This window comes from Saccopteryx leptura, chromosome 6, assembly GCF_036850995.1.
Source record: "Saccopteryx leptura isolate mSacLep1 chromosome 6, mSacLep1_pri_phased_curated, whole genome shotgun sequence".
Lineage (NCBI taxonomy): Eukaryota > Metazoa > Chordata > Mammalia > Chiroptera > Emballonuridae > Saccopteryx > Saccopteryx leptura.
Window position 1 is genome coordinate 186,194,306 of NC_089508.1, and position 16,684 is coordinate 186,210,989.

Here is a 16,684-nt window from a genome sequence, read left to right on the forward strand (position 1 = left end):
GGGCTCGTGGGCACTGCCCAGCGCTTGCCCCTCACTGGCCTCTCAGTTTCCCCGAGGGGGGGCACGGGTCTGTCTGTCTGACCCTGTGTCTCCTGGCACTAGAGTGGCATCAGCACCGGCACTCTACATGTCTGCTGGATGCAATGGCTGGCTTGATGGAGGGATGGAGGGATGGAGAGAGGACAGCGGCCTCACTTCCTGCTTCCTGGAGGGCTGGGACCAGGCAGAGCACTTTGTCCCCCGACCCCCAGACTGACCACAGCATCCCGGGAGGGAGGGATGCTCCCCTCAGCTCACAAACCAGGAAAGCACAGCTCCGGGAGGCTGCACAGGGGGCCAGATGACCCTGGAGAGGCCATGATAGGACCGGGCAAGCCAGAGCCTGTGGGTCGGACACTCTGGGTGTGAACCTGGCTCTGACGCTCAGCAGCTGTGCAGAGTTGGGCGCGTTCCTTCGCGTGTCAAAGCTGCCGCCCTTAATGCCCCTTTGGGCAGCGTTTGTGCCTCTGGAGTCCCAGCATGGAGGCGCCTTGGAGGGGTGAGAAGTGGGTTCACATGAACCCACCCACCGGTGCTAGGTTCTTTTTTTCTTTATTCATTTTTAGAGAGGAGAGAGAGGGGGAGAGAGAGAGAGAGAGACAGAGAGAGAGAGAGAAGGGGGGAGGAGCTGGAAGCATCAACTCCCATATGTGCCTTGACCAGGCAAGCCCAGGGTTTCAAACCGGTGACCTCAGCATTTCCAGATCGACGCTTTATCCACTGCGCCACCACAGGTCAGGCACTTCCCACTTTCTTGAACAAGCTGGCTCCCAGCTCCAGAACACAGCTCCAGTGTTCCTTAACTAAGCCTGTGTCAGGTTTTCCTCTCACTGCGGGCCTCCTTCTGTGGTGATCGCTATGCTGTGAGCTCCGGGAGGGACCACGCCTGTGGGTGCTCAGTACCTAGGTGGCGCCTGGCACACGGCGAGGGGCAGTGCTGATAAATGTTTATTAAGCGGGCGGATGGGTGGATGACCCTGGCCAGAGGCAGCAGGGCGCTGGGAGGGGAGAGGCCTCCAGGGGCAGTGGGGGAGCACAGAGGAGTGTGCAGTGTGTCCGGGAGGACTTACATGGTGGACAGGGAGACGAGTGTGGTGAAGGCTCCGGGGGTGATGGTGGTGATGCGGTTGTCATAGAGGGACAGCAGTCTCACCGAACTCAGTCCAGCAAAGGTGTCGTTGCTCACACAGCTGACCAGGTTGCTCCTCAGCATCCTGCAAGGAGAGAGGTGGGGATGGCGAGTCACAGACATCATTACCCTTTCCTGCCCACGGCGGGGCCACAGTACGGGGTGTGTGTGTGTGTGTGTGTGTGTGTGTGTGTGTGTGTGTGGGTGTGTGAAGCTTTGGCCAACTCTAAGCTCAGACTAGTCACAATGCAGAGGTTTGTGCTGAGGTAGCAGAGCCTGGGTCCCCATGGGGCCACCTGAAAATGTGTGTGTACACGCTCATCTGTGCATGCTTCACTGATAGGGGAAGCAGGTGTCACGCATGTGTGAGTGTACATGTGCATACGGTGTGGGGGTCAGTGTACGTGTGTGATGTCTGGGAGAAGGGACACTGGCGTGTGTGCTTGTCCGTGCGTGTGTTTACCTGCACGGTGTGGGTGTCCTTTCCAGGTCTGTGTGTGTCCACGTTTGTGAGTCAGCATGTGTTTGTGTGCCTCCATCAGCGTGTTTCTGGTACGAATCTACATGTGTCTCTACATTACCATGTCTTTGTGTGTGTATGTGTGTGTGTGTGTGTGTGTGCGTGCGTGCGCACACACATGCGTGCTGGGGCCGTTCAGCACGCTAAGTTCTTTCCCATCAAGGGCCGGGAGATGTCTGTATGTCTCTCCAGCTCCAGCAGGAAGGGATTCAGCACGCCAGGCCAGCGCCTGGGCCTGGTCTGCCGCCCACCGGCCTTCCCAGTCCCTCCGGGGCCCGCCCTCCCTGCTCCCTCCGGCCGTGGCCCTGGCCCGGCACTCACAAGGTCTTGAGGCCGCTGAGGCCCCGGAACATGCGCCCGTGCACCGTCTCCAGCTGGTTCCCCGTCAGCACGAGCTCCTGCACGCCCGCGGCTCCTTCGAAGGCGCCCTCTCTCACCTCCTTGATCTTATTGTTGCTCAGGTTTCTAGAAGGAGAGGGCGGAGTGGGTCAGGACAGGGGCGGGGAGGAAGTCACTATCCCTGCAGCCAGCAGGGACCCCCGGGGCGCCCGATGGTGAGGACCGGATGGCAGGGTGCTGGGTTTTGCACTCCTGGACGATTGTCTTCAGCACCTGTGCCCGGGGGGCGGGGAGGGCAGGGTCCCGGGTCCGCAGAGGCGGGCCACCTTGGTGACACAGACTGTGTGGGGGGTGAGGTCTTCTCAGAGTCAGCGTCTCTCCAGGCCCTGGGGACCGACTGACATTTTTTTAAATTTATTTTTATTTTTTGTATTTTTTAGTATTTTTCTGAAGCTGGAAACGGGGAGACAGACAGACTCCCGCATGCGCCCGACAGGGATCCACCCGGCACGCTCACCAGGGGACGATGCTCTGCCCATCGGGGTGTCGCTCTGTCGCGACCAGAGCCACTCTAGCGCCTGGGGCAGAGGCCAAGGAGCCATCCCCAACGCCCAGGCCATCTTTTGCTCCAATGGAGCCTTGGCTGCGGGAGGGGAAGAGAGAGACAGAAAGGAAGGAGGGGGGGAGGGGTGGAGAAGCAGATGGGCGCCTCTCCTGTGTGCCCTGGCCAGGAATTGAACCTGGGACTTCCGCACGCCAGGCCGACGCTCTACCACTGAGCAAACTGGCCAGGGCCCCGACCGACATTTAATACAGTAGTTCTCTTGGGGTTGGGTTGCAATTTTCAGGGATTTGGCATGGTGTTGGGACCAACTTGGACTTGGTAAACATGTTAAGGACACTACTCTTTTATGGATTCTTGCTGTATTGACCAAGAGTTTGCTTAAAGGCTTTAATCACTGTAAAAAAAAAAAAAAAAAATAGAAGATTGGATAAAGAAGATGTGGCACATAAACACCATGGTATACTATTCAGCCATAAGAAATGATGACATTGGATCACCTACAACAAAATGATGGGATCTTGATAACATTACACGGAGTGAAATAAGTAAATCAGAAAAAAACAAGAACTGCAGGATTCCATACATTGGTGGGACATAAAAACGAGACTAAGAGACATGGACAAGAGTGTGGTGGTTACGGGGGGCGGGGCTCGTTACTCTGACATGACAGGTAAGGGCACGGAGGCTCCGAAGGGCACAGCAGAGTCTCGCCGCCCAGCTCTGCGCTCGCTCTCCTTCGCCCGCACGCCCCGCTGGGGTCAAACACGTGACCCGAGGGCCCCTGCCCCAGCGTCCTCGAGGACGCTTAGCAGACGCAGGCACAGCTGCTGCGAACCACGGCGGGCAGAAATCCAGCCAACCCGGCAACCTCCACGGGGGGGTGGGGGTCCCAGCACATAAGGGTCGGTTACTTTAACCAAGAGAGTTGCCAGCGAGTTATTCTGTATAAGTGGTTGCAGCTGGTGGCTGTTGGGACCAGACTTGCCCCGTCGGGTCACTGGGTTGGCCGGCCGGCATTATTTATATGGATTTATGCATGTGCAGGGGCATGGGCGTGCACACATTTACCACCTGTGTGGGCCCAGGGTGCTCCCCGGCGGACGGCCCCGTCCACCGCTCCTGGCTCCGGGTCTGCTTACTGATTTTTTTTTTAACCTTGAACAAGTTACTTAAACTTTCTGTGTTGCAGCTTCCCTCGTTTGGAAAATGAAACAATTTCAAAGCTTTTTTGTTCTTGAGGAGGGCTAAATAAGTTAATATTTATAGTGCCCCTGGCCCAGGGGAAAGTGCTTAAGAGTCAAGTGACAGTGGCTAGCTGTTGTTATTGTGGTTGCTGTTACTTTATTTTATTATTATGATTATTATTATTGCTACTGCTACTATGACTACTCTTTCTACAGCTGCTGCTACCCAGCCCCTTCCCACATTTGTGTGACTACCCAGGCTCCTGGAAGTATTTGAGTTTGCAGCTCCCATGTTAAATAATGATATATAACCGGCTACAGCTGGGTCCCTCAACTTGGATGACCTCTTCTGTCTTCCTGTGCCTTCCTGCCCCAGTCCCAGGGCCTGAGGCCGTGTCTTTTCATCTTACCTCTTCATTCTTCTGACCCTCATCCTGAATTACAAAGATGGTGAGATTACTTGCCATGCAAAGGATGAAACAAAGGCTCACAAAGGCGAGGACATTCCCAGGGTCACATAGCCGGGGAGGGGAGGGTCTGGCTGTCCTTTCCTCACACCTGGATTTTTCGGGCTGCTCCTGAGAAGTGGGGAAATTTGGCAGCCCCGACCGACACTCCAGCATGGGAGATACCGGGTCAAGCTGGGTGACAGCTGTCTCTTCTGTTGAGAAGTGGTTTTCCGTTTTGCCACAGTCCCCACCACTCCCTCTCGTTGCTTGGGTGCCGAGGCTGAGGGCTGGCTGCCACCTATCGTGTACTTATGCTGTTGTTGCCCTCGCTTATAGAACTACTTCCCTGGACTGCCGTTCGGCAGAAGTGGGAACAGAAAAGATAGACTCAAAGTGCAGGACTTTCACCCAAAATGGGAGAATGCACATTTCTCTGCGGAAGCAAAGACTCCCCGACCCTGTTTACTCTGCAAATATGCACTTGGCCCACTGTACACATTTTAATACCTGCCTTATTTCCCCACATGCATGTGAGTTTCTGTCTTGAGGTGTTGTTGTTTTTAAAAAACAGAGCATGCATTTCTCCGGTTTGAATTAAAGAGGACATCTCTCGGCTGGTGACAGGTGATGTCTGGGCTGGGCCTCTAACGCCGGAGGGGCGCTGGACGGCAGGGACAGCCCCGGTCCTCACCAGGGCCACGTGTGCACCTCTCTCAGCCATCCCTCCGGAGTGCTCTCCGCGGCTCCCAGTGACAGAGCCGTGGCCGTGGGCAGGTGGCTGGTGGCCACAGGCAGGGAGGGAGGCAGGGAGGGAGAAAGCCTGGCTGACACTAATGGGACCCAGGTGCTGCCAGGGCAGGAGAACGTCTCTCTCCTTGCCCGGGGGCTGGGGGGGATACTGATGGGTACAAACAGAATTACAGCGAATCCCCATGATTCTCTGTAGCTATATTCTGCAAGGTCTGCAGGGAAATGAATTGGTGCAGGCGGATCTCTGCTCCTGGGGAGGGGGGGGGGACACACGGGACCAGGTTCCTGTGAGCCTCTGCTCATAATGCTTCACCAGCCAGTCAGTGCGCAGCGGTGTCTGCTGGGAGATTCGGGATAAAGATGCCCCATTTAACACGCATTGTTGACTTGGGTACACTGTAACTCATGCCGGAACAAAGCTATCGCAACACGTGCATTTTCTACAGAAGTCAGATCACAGACTTATGTGCTTGGGGTCACTAGGTAGCACTTCTCTATTTTAAACAGTGAAATTGCCAAGGAAAAGTAAAAACATGCCAAAAATAAAAAAAAAGAAAAAAGTGGCCCTAAATACACTGTGAAAAGGACACTTGTTTTCGGCAGGAGAGCTGAAACGGGAGGAGAGCGTGGCCTGTTCCGTTTCAGCCGGGCACGTGCGTGTGGGGCAGCTCAAACCGTGGCCGCTCTGTCCATGTCCACAGATGACCGTGACCGCAGCGTGAGCATTGATTTTGAGATGACGAGTGCATTGCAGAGAGTAGGAGGAGTAGGCAAATTAGCAAATCCGGTGCCTATGAATAAGGAGGCTTGGTTGCATTCTCTTTGTTACAGGGGCCTCGAAGGCTGGGAGCTGAGGAGTATGGGGTGGGGGCGGGGGGAGAGGGGTCACGAGAAAGGAATTAGGTGGTAAAGGGTCAGGGGCTGCCGGGCGCTGCCGCTGGGGACCTGGCGAGGAAGTGGAGGGGCAGCAGCCCCAGCCTCACACTGTGCGTGCAGACGAGCCTGCGTCAGAACGCCAGCTCCGGCATCGTTGGCTGTGTGCTCTCGGAGGAGCCATGGAACCTCTCTGAGCACCACGGGCTTCCTCACCCACACAAAGGGGACTGTGAAGCCACCCCCAGGGGGGTGTATGAGGACTCAATGCACAGGAGGAGACAACAAGCACAGCACCTGGCCCAGGACAAGTGCTCACGGCTCAGAGACATCACTGCTGTCTGCTTTATGACCTGGCCGGGCTCCCAGGCGGGCCCAGGGCTGTGACGGCAGGCACAGCATGGAAGCGGGCGGGCCCTGAGCCTCAACTCAGGCTCCGGTCAGGTCCCAGGACTCCTAGACTGAAGCCCAGGGGGTGAGATAGCCCAGGGGGTTGGGCCATTCCCACCCAACGTGCCCCACGGGAGCGGAGACCTTTAGACTCCCTGGGTTACTTCCAGCAGCCACGGCATGGAAACAGCCTGAGTGTCCCTGACAGACAAGCGGATAAAGAAGAGGTGGTGCACAGACGCAAAGGAATCCTAGTCGGCCGCAAAACGGGATGAAATCTTACCATTCGCGGCAACCTGGGTGGACCTAGAGGGGACTATGCTAAGTGAAGTCAGTCCGTCAGCCTTATGTGGTGTGGACTCTAAAGGATGAAATAAACGAACAAACCAACCAGAAACAAGCGCACAGGTACAGAGAACAGACCAGCTGCCGGAGGGGAGGGTGGCTGGGGGGAGGATTAAGAAGTACAAACTGGCAATTACAGAACAGTCGCGGGGACGTAAGGCACAGCATGGGGAACACAGCCAATGACACTGGAATCACTACGCACGGTGTCAAGGGGGTGCTAGACTCATGGGGGGGGCACTTCATGAATTACATAAATGTCTAACCGCTATGCTTACTCCTGAAATGAATATAATATTGAATGTCAAGTGTAAATAAGAAAAAAAAACCCCTTTAAATGTCACCTTGAAAAAATTGCTACGTAACAGGCACCCTGGAGACCCCCATGTCCCATCGCTGGTCCTTTCCTGAGCCCCCTCCCCACCCCTGGAGGTAGAGGCTGGTTGTGGGTTGGGGGATCAATCAAGATGAGCAGAGGGGACATGGGGTGAGGGTCAGGGATGACACGGAACACACGATACTCAGCAATTTAGAACCAGTGAAGTTCCGCTTCAGTCTGTGTCCACATGGCCACGCCTCAAGTGTCCTGCTTCCCAGCACAGGGTCACAGCAGGGGTCAGGAGGAGGCCCAGGGGGCCGCCGTGGGGGCTGAGGGACCCACCCATGCCCGGGCATCCTGCCTAGCCGGCCAACTGCCCCGGCTGACTTACATTTTCCGCAGGTTGGGCAACTTCTTGAAGATCCCGGTGGCCTCGAGAACAGACATCTCGTTGTCGTTCAGTCGCCTGCGTGGGGAGCAAGCAGAGGGGGTGGGGCTCAGCTGAGGGCGGGCCCCCTCCCGGGGGTGGGGGGGCTCAGCTGAGGGCGGGCCCCCTCCCGGGGGTGGGGGGGCTCAGCTGAGGGCGGGCCCCCTCCCGGGGGTGGGGCTCAGCTGAGAGCGGGCCCCCTCCGGCACCGCCTTCCACTGCCCGCTCCCCAACACGGCGCCCGTCTGGCTTCGGCCCAGTGGCTGCTGGACCTCACGCTCAGCCAAGGTCAACAGAGCCACGGAAGCTGTCCCCAGGGGAATGCCTGGGCGTCTGTCCTAGAGGACAGGCCAGAAATGGCCAGGTGGCTGAGGCAGGGGACCCTGCCAGGGCTGACTCAGGGTGGCTGGGTGCGTTGGGGACGTGCGCGGAGTTCCCGCCCGGGTGGCACTTACAGGTCGGTGACATATTCCGGGAGGTGGCTCGGGATGCGGGCCAGCTTCTGGTTGGAGCAGTCCACGATGGTGCCCTCACAGCGACACTTCTCAGGGCACACCAGGTCCATGAAGCACTCGCTGCTGAACCTGCTGCGGTAATCCTCGGTGCCTGGGCGGGGCCAAAGAGACGTCGGCGTCACCAGGGTTCCCAGCGCCGGGGGAGGTAGCGGGCGGTGGGCGGTCCAGTGACGGACGCAGCGTTGCCTGCGTCCTTTCGGCCGCCTTGCTAGTGCTCCCCCCGCCCCATCTCACCCCCCAGGCCCATCGCTCTCTTTCTGCTCTCCGACATTCACCACTCCCAGTCCTCAGCTCCAGCCCCGGGGGGGCTCCTGAGCTTTCGTGGACCATGGGCCTTTCTGAGAGGCTGATGGAAGTCAGGAATGGCCCCCTTGGAAGTGCTTCTAGGCACATGTGTATGGAATTTGACCTACAGCTCAGGGGGGCTACTGAGTCCATGGTGCCCGTCATCCGTGGACCCTCTAAATGTTCTTTTTTTTTTTTTTAATTTTTTTTAAAAATTTTTCCGAAGCTGGAAATGGGGTGGCAGTCAGACAGACTCCCACATGCGCCCAACCGGGTGCCCACCAGGGGGCAATGCTTTGCCCCTCTGGGGCGTCGCTCTGTTGCGTCCAGAGCCATTCTAGCGCCTGAGGCAGAGGCCACAGAGCCATCCCCAGTGCCCGGGCCATCCTTGCTCCAATGGAACCTCGGCTGCGGGAGGGGAAGAGAGAGACAGAGAGGAAGGAGAGGGGGAGGGGTGGAGAAGCAAATGGGCGCCTCTCCTGTGTGCCCTGGCCGGGAATCGAACCCGGGACTCCTGCACACCAGGCCGACGCTCTACCGCTGAGCCAACCGGCCAGGGCCCTCTAAATGTTCTTGACCATCCAAATGAAGAGGTTTTGATGGGGGCTACACCAGGGGTGGGGATGAGGTAAGAAAAAGGGGTCACACGCTCGGCTATCCTCAGGGCCCAAGCAGGTAAGGAAATGACAGAGGGGGCTCTGCATAGGGCCATCAATGACACTGACACCTGGCTTCAATACTGGAAGACAATATCGAGGGACGGGGACCCAGGGAAACGAAGCCCACTGCCCTAATGCTGGCTCCGGGTTGCAGGGCAATCCTTTAAACAACAGGTTGGTGAAGAATTCAAATGGAAAACCCCGGGAAGACAAGCACAACCTTTGCGAGGGTCAGCTCTGCCCCGCCCCGTCCTTGAGGGGAAGCTCTGCTGAACTGTGGTGCAAGGCCAGTTCCCGCGAGCTAAAAGTGTCTGAAGCTAAGGTTGATTTTTCTCAAAATTTGATTTTCCTCGAGATTGCATACTCATGGCGACCGGACCGACAACGTGCTGTCCGAGAGGTACCCGGGGAGCCACGTGGTTGATCAGAAACGACCCCCGGGCACCTGGGCAGACCTCCACAAGACCACCAATCACACCCGAGGGGGCTGGGGGAGCTCCATCCCTCCTGCCAGACACCAGCTAGCTGATGGGGGTCGGGCCTTCCTCAATATTTCACCATCCACGCTGCATGAGCACAATGCTGGTCGCAGAGCAAAGGGCCCGGTCCCCCTTTCTCAAGGCATCAAGGGGCGCCACCGGCACGTCGGGAGTCCCGGATGTGTGTGCTTTCTGCAGCGTTCCGGAGAACGTGGGCACCGTTTGTCTGCGTGGCCGGCTGGGGCCGGCGGTGGCGATCCTGTCTGCACTAGGAGCCGCGTGGTTTCGGCAGGAGAGGGCGTGGGTTGGTCCCGGCTTTGCCACTAGGTCACTTTGGTCTCTCCATGTGTAAAATGGGCATCAAATCGTTGTTGTGAAGATGCAGGGAAGGTCAAGACAGCAGAGGGTCAATGGGAGAGGGTCAGGAGCTGCAGAGATGTTTCTAATTCTACTCGTTTGTTTTTTTTCTACAACTCAGTGGGGCATTTGGCATGTCAGGAGCTACTAAAACATCAGTGTGGCTCGAGACAACAGCTGACCTTGACTGGGCATGGCCCGGGAGGTGGGCACTGCTCTTTGAACCTCCAGTGGGTGAGCACATTAAACCTGTGAGGTTATCATGATTCCTCTTTACAGCTGAGGACACAGGCCTGCAGGTCACCCAGTCCACAGCAGAGGGACGGACCCAGGCCGCCGGCCGCCGCCAGGGCTCCCGGGACCAGTGCGACGCTTTACCGCAGGCGTGCTCTTTGAGGCAGCCTTTCTCTCTGTCCTTCTAGGGCAAACCCCGGAAGCCTGCGTGATGGAGGTGGGCTGGACAGCACACTCCTGCCGCGGGCTACGCTGAGATGTCTCCCACCCTCCCGCTTCTCCCGTTGTCCACCTGTGCTCATTCTGGATAGGGAATGAATGGGGTGGGGGGGGCTCTTTGGTTCTGAAGCGAACCTTCTACCTCAAACAAGGCGCTGGAGGTCTGGACCTGCCTCCTGTGTTTCTCTGCTTCCGCTTCCTCCTGACCACCCCCTTCAAGCCTCCCCTCCCGCCCTCTGCAGGCCTGTTTGAGCAGAATCTGCCACGGATCCCCACGGCTCTTGGGGCAGCTTCCTTGTCCGGAGCTCTTATACAGCTCTCTCGCCCTTGGCCTGGCAGCAGCCAGCCCAGTGAGCGACTCTGACCCGGCTATTCTCCCCCAGAGGTATCGGCATGCCAAGTCCCGGGTGACTCTCATTTTGCAAACCCTGCAAAGTGACAACCCTCTCCCGTCCCCTACCCGGGGGTCCACATGGCAACAGTGTGAAGGGGCATTTCGGACCCACGTGTGTTTTTGCTTCGGAAGGTGTCTACACGGGAGAACAGGCGGGTGCGGAGCCTGCTCGTCCGCGCCGCTGGGCTGTGTCCGGGGACGGCGGCCGACGGAATGTTTTCCTTTCCATCGAGGTGAGAGCGGCTGTCGTTAGCAGGAATCGCTCTCTGTGGTCTCGTTAGATTATAATGGGCGGGCCTCTGCAATGGAGCCACTGACCCGCTTTACCGAAACGATTTTGCCATTAGGTGCGATGGACTAATGTGTTCTTTCCGGCATTCCCTCCCGGCCCCGCCGTTTTTGTTGTTGCCCTGGACGTAACAGCCAGGGGGTGGAAGAGTAATGTTTTATGAGGGGAAGCCAGGGATGTTGATGGCGGCGGACGGATGTAACCGAAAGAGTCTGTTCCCCAGCTACAGCCAGCCTGAGATGCCACCTCCATGGCTTCGTATTTCATTGCCAAGACTACCCGGGGTTTCTCGGAGCCATTTATTAGGCCTAATGCTCATAACCACCTAAAAGTATTTTTAACTTTTCCGGAGCTTTCAAAGTCACTTGCAATCTCGGCACGGATCTGTCACTGCCAGGGCCGCTTAGTGGGAGAGGGGTAACTGGAGCAGGCTGCCGCGGCCTCTCCTCGGGATGGGTTCGCACAGGGGAGACCTCAGAGGGGCTGGAGGAAGGGCCAGAGAACCAGAGCCCGGCTGAAACGGGGCTGGGGGAGCCGATGCCATCTGGCCCTCCACCTCCTCTTGCTCGGGCAGCTCAGAAAATGACACTGGGTACATGATCACAGAGAAGCTTTAATAGACCGGGGGTGGGGGGTGGGGGGGTCCACAGCAACGCCATTTTATTACGAATCGCTGCCCTACGTCCACTTTCCAGGAGACAAGGTATGTCATGGGCTTGGGGCAGGTGGGGAGCCGAAGTCCCCGTCCTAACGCCGGGCCCGGCTGCGGAGGCCAATCCTGGGCCCGGGATGGCTGCTGTCATCAGCAGTCTGCATTCTGTGCCACCCTTTGGGCGAGCAGTGTGCTGAGTGGGGGTCACAAATGGGCTGTTATCTGATGGCCACGGGCCTGTCAATGCCTGTGTCCAAGGCGCTCTTCTCCCACCTCCCATCTCCCTAATGGGCAGGAAGAAAGAAAGAAGGAGCAGAAAGAAGGACCGGGGGCTTGGGGGGGGAGCAGGAAGCCTGCTGGGGTTCATCAGCTTGGAAAGAGCAAAGGGTCGTGAGTCATGAATGGAATCGAGAGACCATTGCTGGGCACATCGGGACTCGTGGGCAAGGACGGGGGCCAGACCCCAGTGGCTGGAACATACCAGCTGTTTTAATGAAGTTTGCTAATCAGGTGGGTGAACAGCTGTCCTAGTGAGCTGTCCCCACCAGGGTCTATTGGGAAGGTGGCCACAGGCCCAAGAACAGAGGGAAATGCCCATGGCCTGTACCAGGTCACGGCCTGGTCACAAGCATGCTGCTGCAGCACCAAGTGGACCTGGGTATATTCCTGCTGGTGAGGAGGGCCCATTTAAACAGTGCTGCTGGGCCTGACCAGGCAGTGGCCCAGTGGATAGAGCATCAGACTGGGATGCGGAGGACCCAGGTTCGAGACCCCGAGTTCACCAGCTTCAGCACGGGCTCATCTGGTTTGAGCAAGGCTCACCAGCTTGGACCCAAGGTTGCTGGCTCGAGTAAGGGGTTACTCAGTCTGCTGAAGGCCCCCGGTCAAGGCACATATGAGAAAGCAATCAATGAACAACTAACGTGTCGCAACAAAAACCTGATGATTGATGCTTCTCATCTCTCTCTGTTCCTTTCTGTCTGTCCCTGTCTATCCCTCTCTCTGACTCTCTCTCTCTGTAAAAAAAAACAAAACAAAAACAAACAAAAAAAAATAGTGCTGCTGGTTCTCACTTCTTCTCAAGTTATTTTCTATTAACAGAAGTGAGCTTGAGAGGGAATGTTAAAAAAATAAAAATAAAATAAAGGAAGAAATCTCAATTTCCTATCAATTCAAGTCAAGGTCTTTTTGATTTTCTAGTTCCTGGCAATGGGACTGTCCACAGCTGGGAAGGCTGAGTTCTACGAACATAAAGGACAGTCATGCTGGAGTCAGATGACCCTGGGTGAGTTAGCTAGCCTTTCTGAGCCTTGATATCCTCATCTGTAAAATGGGATGTATGGATAGGATCACTGTGGAAGTGGAACAGGGTAATGACGTCAAAGAGGTCAGCGCCTGGCCTATCGTAAGCACTCAGTACATGGTGAGAGAATTCAGAGGGGTAAGCGGGACTCTCCATCGCTCAGCGCGCTGGGCGCCTGCCTGAGCGGTAACCGGAGAGAGAGGAGACAGAGTCGCACATCCCCGTGGGAGCCCAGAGCCCGCTCCTGAGCCTAAACCAGGGTTTGCTTCCCGCCATGGCCGTCTCTCATGGGACAGGACACGGGCTCCATGGTATGAACCATCAACACAATCTCTGGTTACACCGGGCCCAGGATTTACCAAGAAACAAGCCGAGCGGGAGGCGCCGAGAGCGCCCTCCTTATCGTCGGAGACAGCAGGTGTCCGCCCCGCCCCCGGTGGCACTGAGCTAGCACCACGTGGAGAACCTCTGGCCTCCACGTTCACTGGGCTTGGAAGGCCGAGGAGACAGACTGGACTTCAGTCTGCCCGGGGGACCAGGGCCGGGGTACTCAATGCGGAGCGGGGCTGGGGTTCAGGGGGAGCCTCCCAGGTGTGACCCACGGTCCCCATCACGCTGCTGTCACCCCTTGTCAGGCCCGCGTCCCTTCCCAGTGCTGCCAACAACGGTGCCAGGTGGGGCGGGCCACAGGCGGTGTGGCCTTGGGGTCAGCTACCACTTGGGGGGCATGGCCTTGGGCCGGGATTCTTCCGTGGAACAGGGGGGCACAGGCTCTGGGTACCGCTGTCCCTGTTGAACGGAAGATACGACGGTGGCTTCTGAGCTCGGACCTGTCTACTTGAGCCGATGGCTGGTATCCCGACTAGCCCTGGGGGACGGCGGCCCCGTCTGGGGCGGGAGATGGGGACACAGATCTTAGCTGGCCCCATCACAGCGAGCTTCTCCGTGCCCGGTCCGGCCTGTGTCTGCCCCCCGGAGGGGGAGGCGCCCACCCCCGCCCTGGGGGGCCCGGCAGGTGGCGGGCTGCGGTGCTCCAGAGCAGAGAAGAGGTGTCCAGCGGCGGCGGCGGTGGCGGGCCATGCTGCAGGAGAGCGCGGTGCTTTCCGCGGTGCTTGACAGAACCATGTTCCGTTTCCATCGTGCCACCACATGGTTAGATCAAGCACAAAGGAAAGCGCCGCGGCGACCGGGCAGAGTCAAGGTCAGGAAGCAGCGTCAGAGAGAGGACAGGAGCGTTCAGAGGAAGCAGCGTGGAGAAGCGGGAGCCGGAGGAGGCCCCCGCGGAGCGTGATTAGTGCCAGGAGCGGGTTCCACGGGGAGCGCTGCCGGAGACAGGAGCCCCCTGCCCCGCGGGCGCCCCGCCTTAGGAGAGACACAGGAGGAAGGGAGGAGAGGGGGGGAGGCTGCTGGACACCCCCGCTCGGCAGGATCGGGCGGAACGGATCCCTCCCAAGAGAATGGAAGGAGTCAGGTGTCGGGTGGCATCGCAGGCCTGCACTGAGCCTCCACTCCCCGCACAGTCACGCCGTCTCATCTGATAGGACATCAGACCCGGCAGAAGCATCTCCTGTTTTTCTGCAACCGAGGGCCCCTCCCCGCCACAGCCTGGTCCCCTAACAGCCCGGCCCCCCAGGCCCCTGAGCCGAGAGACCAGCCAGATTCCCGGTGGCCTAGCAGAGCTGCAGGGATCCTCAGGAAAAAGAGCTTTGATGTGCCTCACTTCAGGGGGCTCCTCAATGTCCTTCAGGGTCCCCAGAAGCCCTCTGGCTGACAGACGTTCCTCCCAGATCAATGGAGATATAACGAGGGAGGGGGGTGGAATCGAGAGAAAATACACATTCTTAGAAAGGGAGAGAGGACGGGGAGCTGACAGGCCCCGTGTTTGGGACCAGAGACCTTCAGTGACATGGTCCGAGGACACCGACTTTCACAGAGGAGGTGCCCAGTGTGCCTTGTGGTGAGGGGCCTCTTTCAGACTACGAGAAGGAGGGAAGCGGGGTGGACACCGGGTTCCGGGGTCCTTCTTGATTTCCTGATTCTGCCACGGCTGTGAATCACGGGAATGGAGGATCCAGCAACCAACTATTTCAGATGCCGGGGCCCAGAGGCGGGTGCCCGATCTTTATATCCCTATCAGCAAGAGACCAGGGGCAGTTCTCACGCACCTGCTGGCTTGGGACTTCCTCCCAAACCGCTGGGAGACATGTGCACCCTGCAGAGACCGGATCCAGGCCGGATGACCGGGACCCTCCCTGCCCTTCCCTGCCCCGCCCGCTGACGGGAGGGATGGGGTCGCTGTTCCTGCACAATGTGTTTTTGGAACAAGATGGTCTCAGCATCTCAACAGCGCCTAGGTTGCCTGTAGCCATTGACCAGTAAGTGAGTCAAGGTCACTGCACAGCTCTGGGTCTGGCCCCCGTCCTGAGCCCTCCCATCTGACCGAGCAGGGCTGGCCACTAGGATTTAGACTCAGCTCCACTTAGATGCCCAGACACGCAGGGCTCTATGAGTACTCTGGTTTGGGGCTCTCGTAGTCAAGCTCGGTCAGGCCCTCAGGGAAACGCCCAGCCCTCTCGTGCCCCCGCCTCCAAGCCTGAAAACCGGGGGAGCTTTTCCTTCTCTTCGGGTTCCCCAATGAAAGCGAGCGGAGGGATCGGGGAGAGAGCTGTCGATCTTCACGGCACGTCGGGAGCCCTGGGCTCCGCATCTCCTCCTGAAAACACTGCTCTAATACCCTGCTTCTGTGTGGGCTCCCTTCCTCCCTCTCTAGCCCGGACTGGGGGGTCCCCGGGGGCTCTAGAACACTCGTTCCCTGAGCAGCGTCTTGCTGTCTGCCGTCTGTGGACACGACGCGTCCCCGCCCTCTGTCCTGTCCACCACGAGAGTCTCTTCCTGCTGCTGGGATCTCCTCACACACGGCAGGGAGGCAGGATGGAAGACAGCGTCTCCCGCCTGCTAAGTGCTGCCCTGGGGGTGGGCTCGGGCCCCCCGGGCAGCCAGGCGGTGCCTTCTCTGGAGGGCTTAAGCCAATGGTCCGTCACCCCAGCTGCAGCCTTCACCCCTACCCTGATCTTGCTGCCCAGGGAGGTGGGCGCAGCTGACAGAGGCAGACGCGGGGCAGCTGGGAAACCAGACGCCCGGCCTACGGAGGGGCTTTTTGTGTGCAGGAGCAGCCCTCAAATTGGCTCCTAATCACATCAGCTGTCTCTGCAATGGGGTGCTTTTAGGGGAAAGTAAAGCGCAGACTTATTATCTGTCAAATCCACTATGTGTCACCTGCCCCTCCCTGTTTCCCTCTGGAGCTTCCCAGACACAGAGCTTTGGATGGACGATGGACGATGGACGGCTCCCGCCTCCCCCGAGGCCAAGGCCGGTCCGGGCCCCCGGCGTCTCTCCAAGCCGAGGCCTCCGGAGCTCAGCAGCAGCTCTCTCCACCTCCCTTCTCTGCAGCCACAGAAAATAAAAGCCTGGAAGATGCTATGCGTCAGGCTCATACAGCTCTGACTTTCTCTGCCTTGATGGGAACAATCTTTCTGCTTAGTGTTGATTAAAAAAAAAAAGAAAAAAAAAGATATCTAGAGAGGGTCAACCCAGGAACCCCACTCCTTCCTCCTCGCGCATTTCTTTCTGTATCTCCAACCGTTCCGACTTCACACAGGAGAAGCGGCCAGGGCCCCTCCAGGGCGAAGGAGGTAGGTGGGACGGGGCCAAGCTGGAGTCAGGACGAGGCTCCTCTGTCCTGTGTCCTAGGTCTACCTGCCACCTCCTCTTTCTCTTCCTTGCCCCCCGCCCCCCGCCCCGAGCTCAGTCTACAGTCATCTCTAGGCAGCCGCCAAGGCTGTCCCTGGGAGACGCCCGTCCTCGGGTCCTGGGCCGGCTCCTTTCTTGCCCTGTCCCCCAGAACCTTGGCATCAGCCTGGAGCCTGCCGTCACGACAGGACCCCCGAAAGGCGGAGGGGTCGGGGTCAG

At 58.2% G+C, this 16,684-nt stretch overlaps 1 protein-coding gene across 3 annotated transcripts in view; it reads right to left on the bottom strand.

The window, feature by feature from the left end:
- SLIT3 (slit guidance ligand 3) overlaps positions 1–16,684 on the bottom strand; it is a 616,611-nt gene that overhangs the window by 85,218 nt on the left and 514,709 nt on the right. For all 3 annotated transcript variants that reach the window (XR_010746197.1, XM_066342686.1, XM_066342687.1), the window contains exons 15-18: positions 7,785–7,935; positions 7,294–7,368; positions 2,010–2,153; positions 1,110–1,253 (exon numbers count right to left, since the gene is read on the bottom strand). Coding sequence is in view for 2 of the 3 variants with exons in the window: in XM_066342686.1 (XP_066198783.1) it covers positions 1,110–1,253; positions 2,010–2,153; positions 7,294–7,368; positions 7,785–7,935 (514 nt within the window). In the remaining variant the exon portion in view is untranslated. The remainder of the gene's footprint in view (positions 1–1,109; positions 1,254–2,009; positions 2,154–7,293; positions 7,369–7,784; positions 7,936–16,684) is intronic.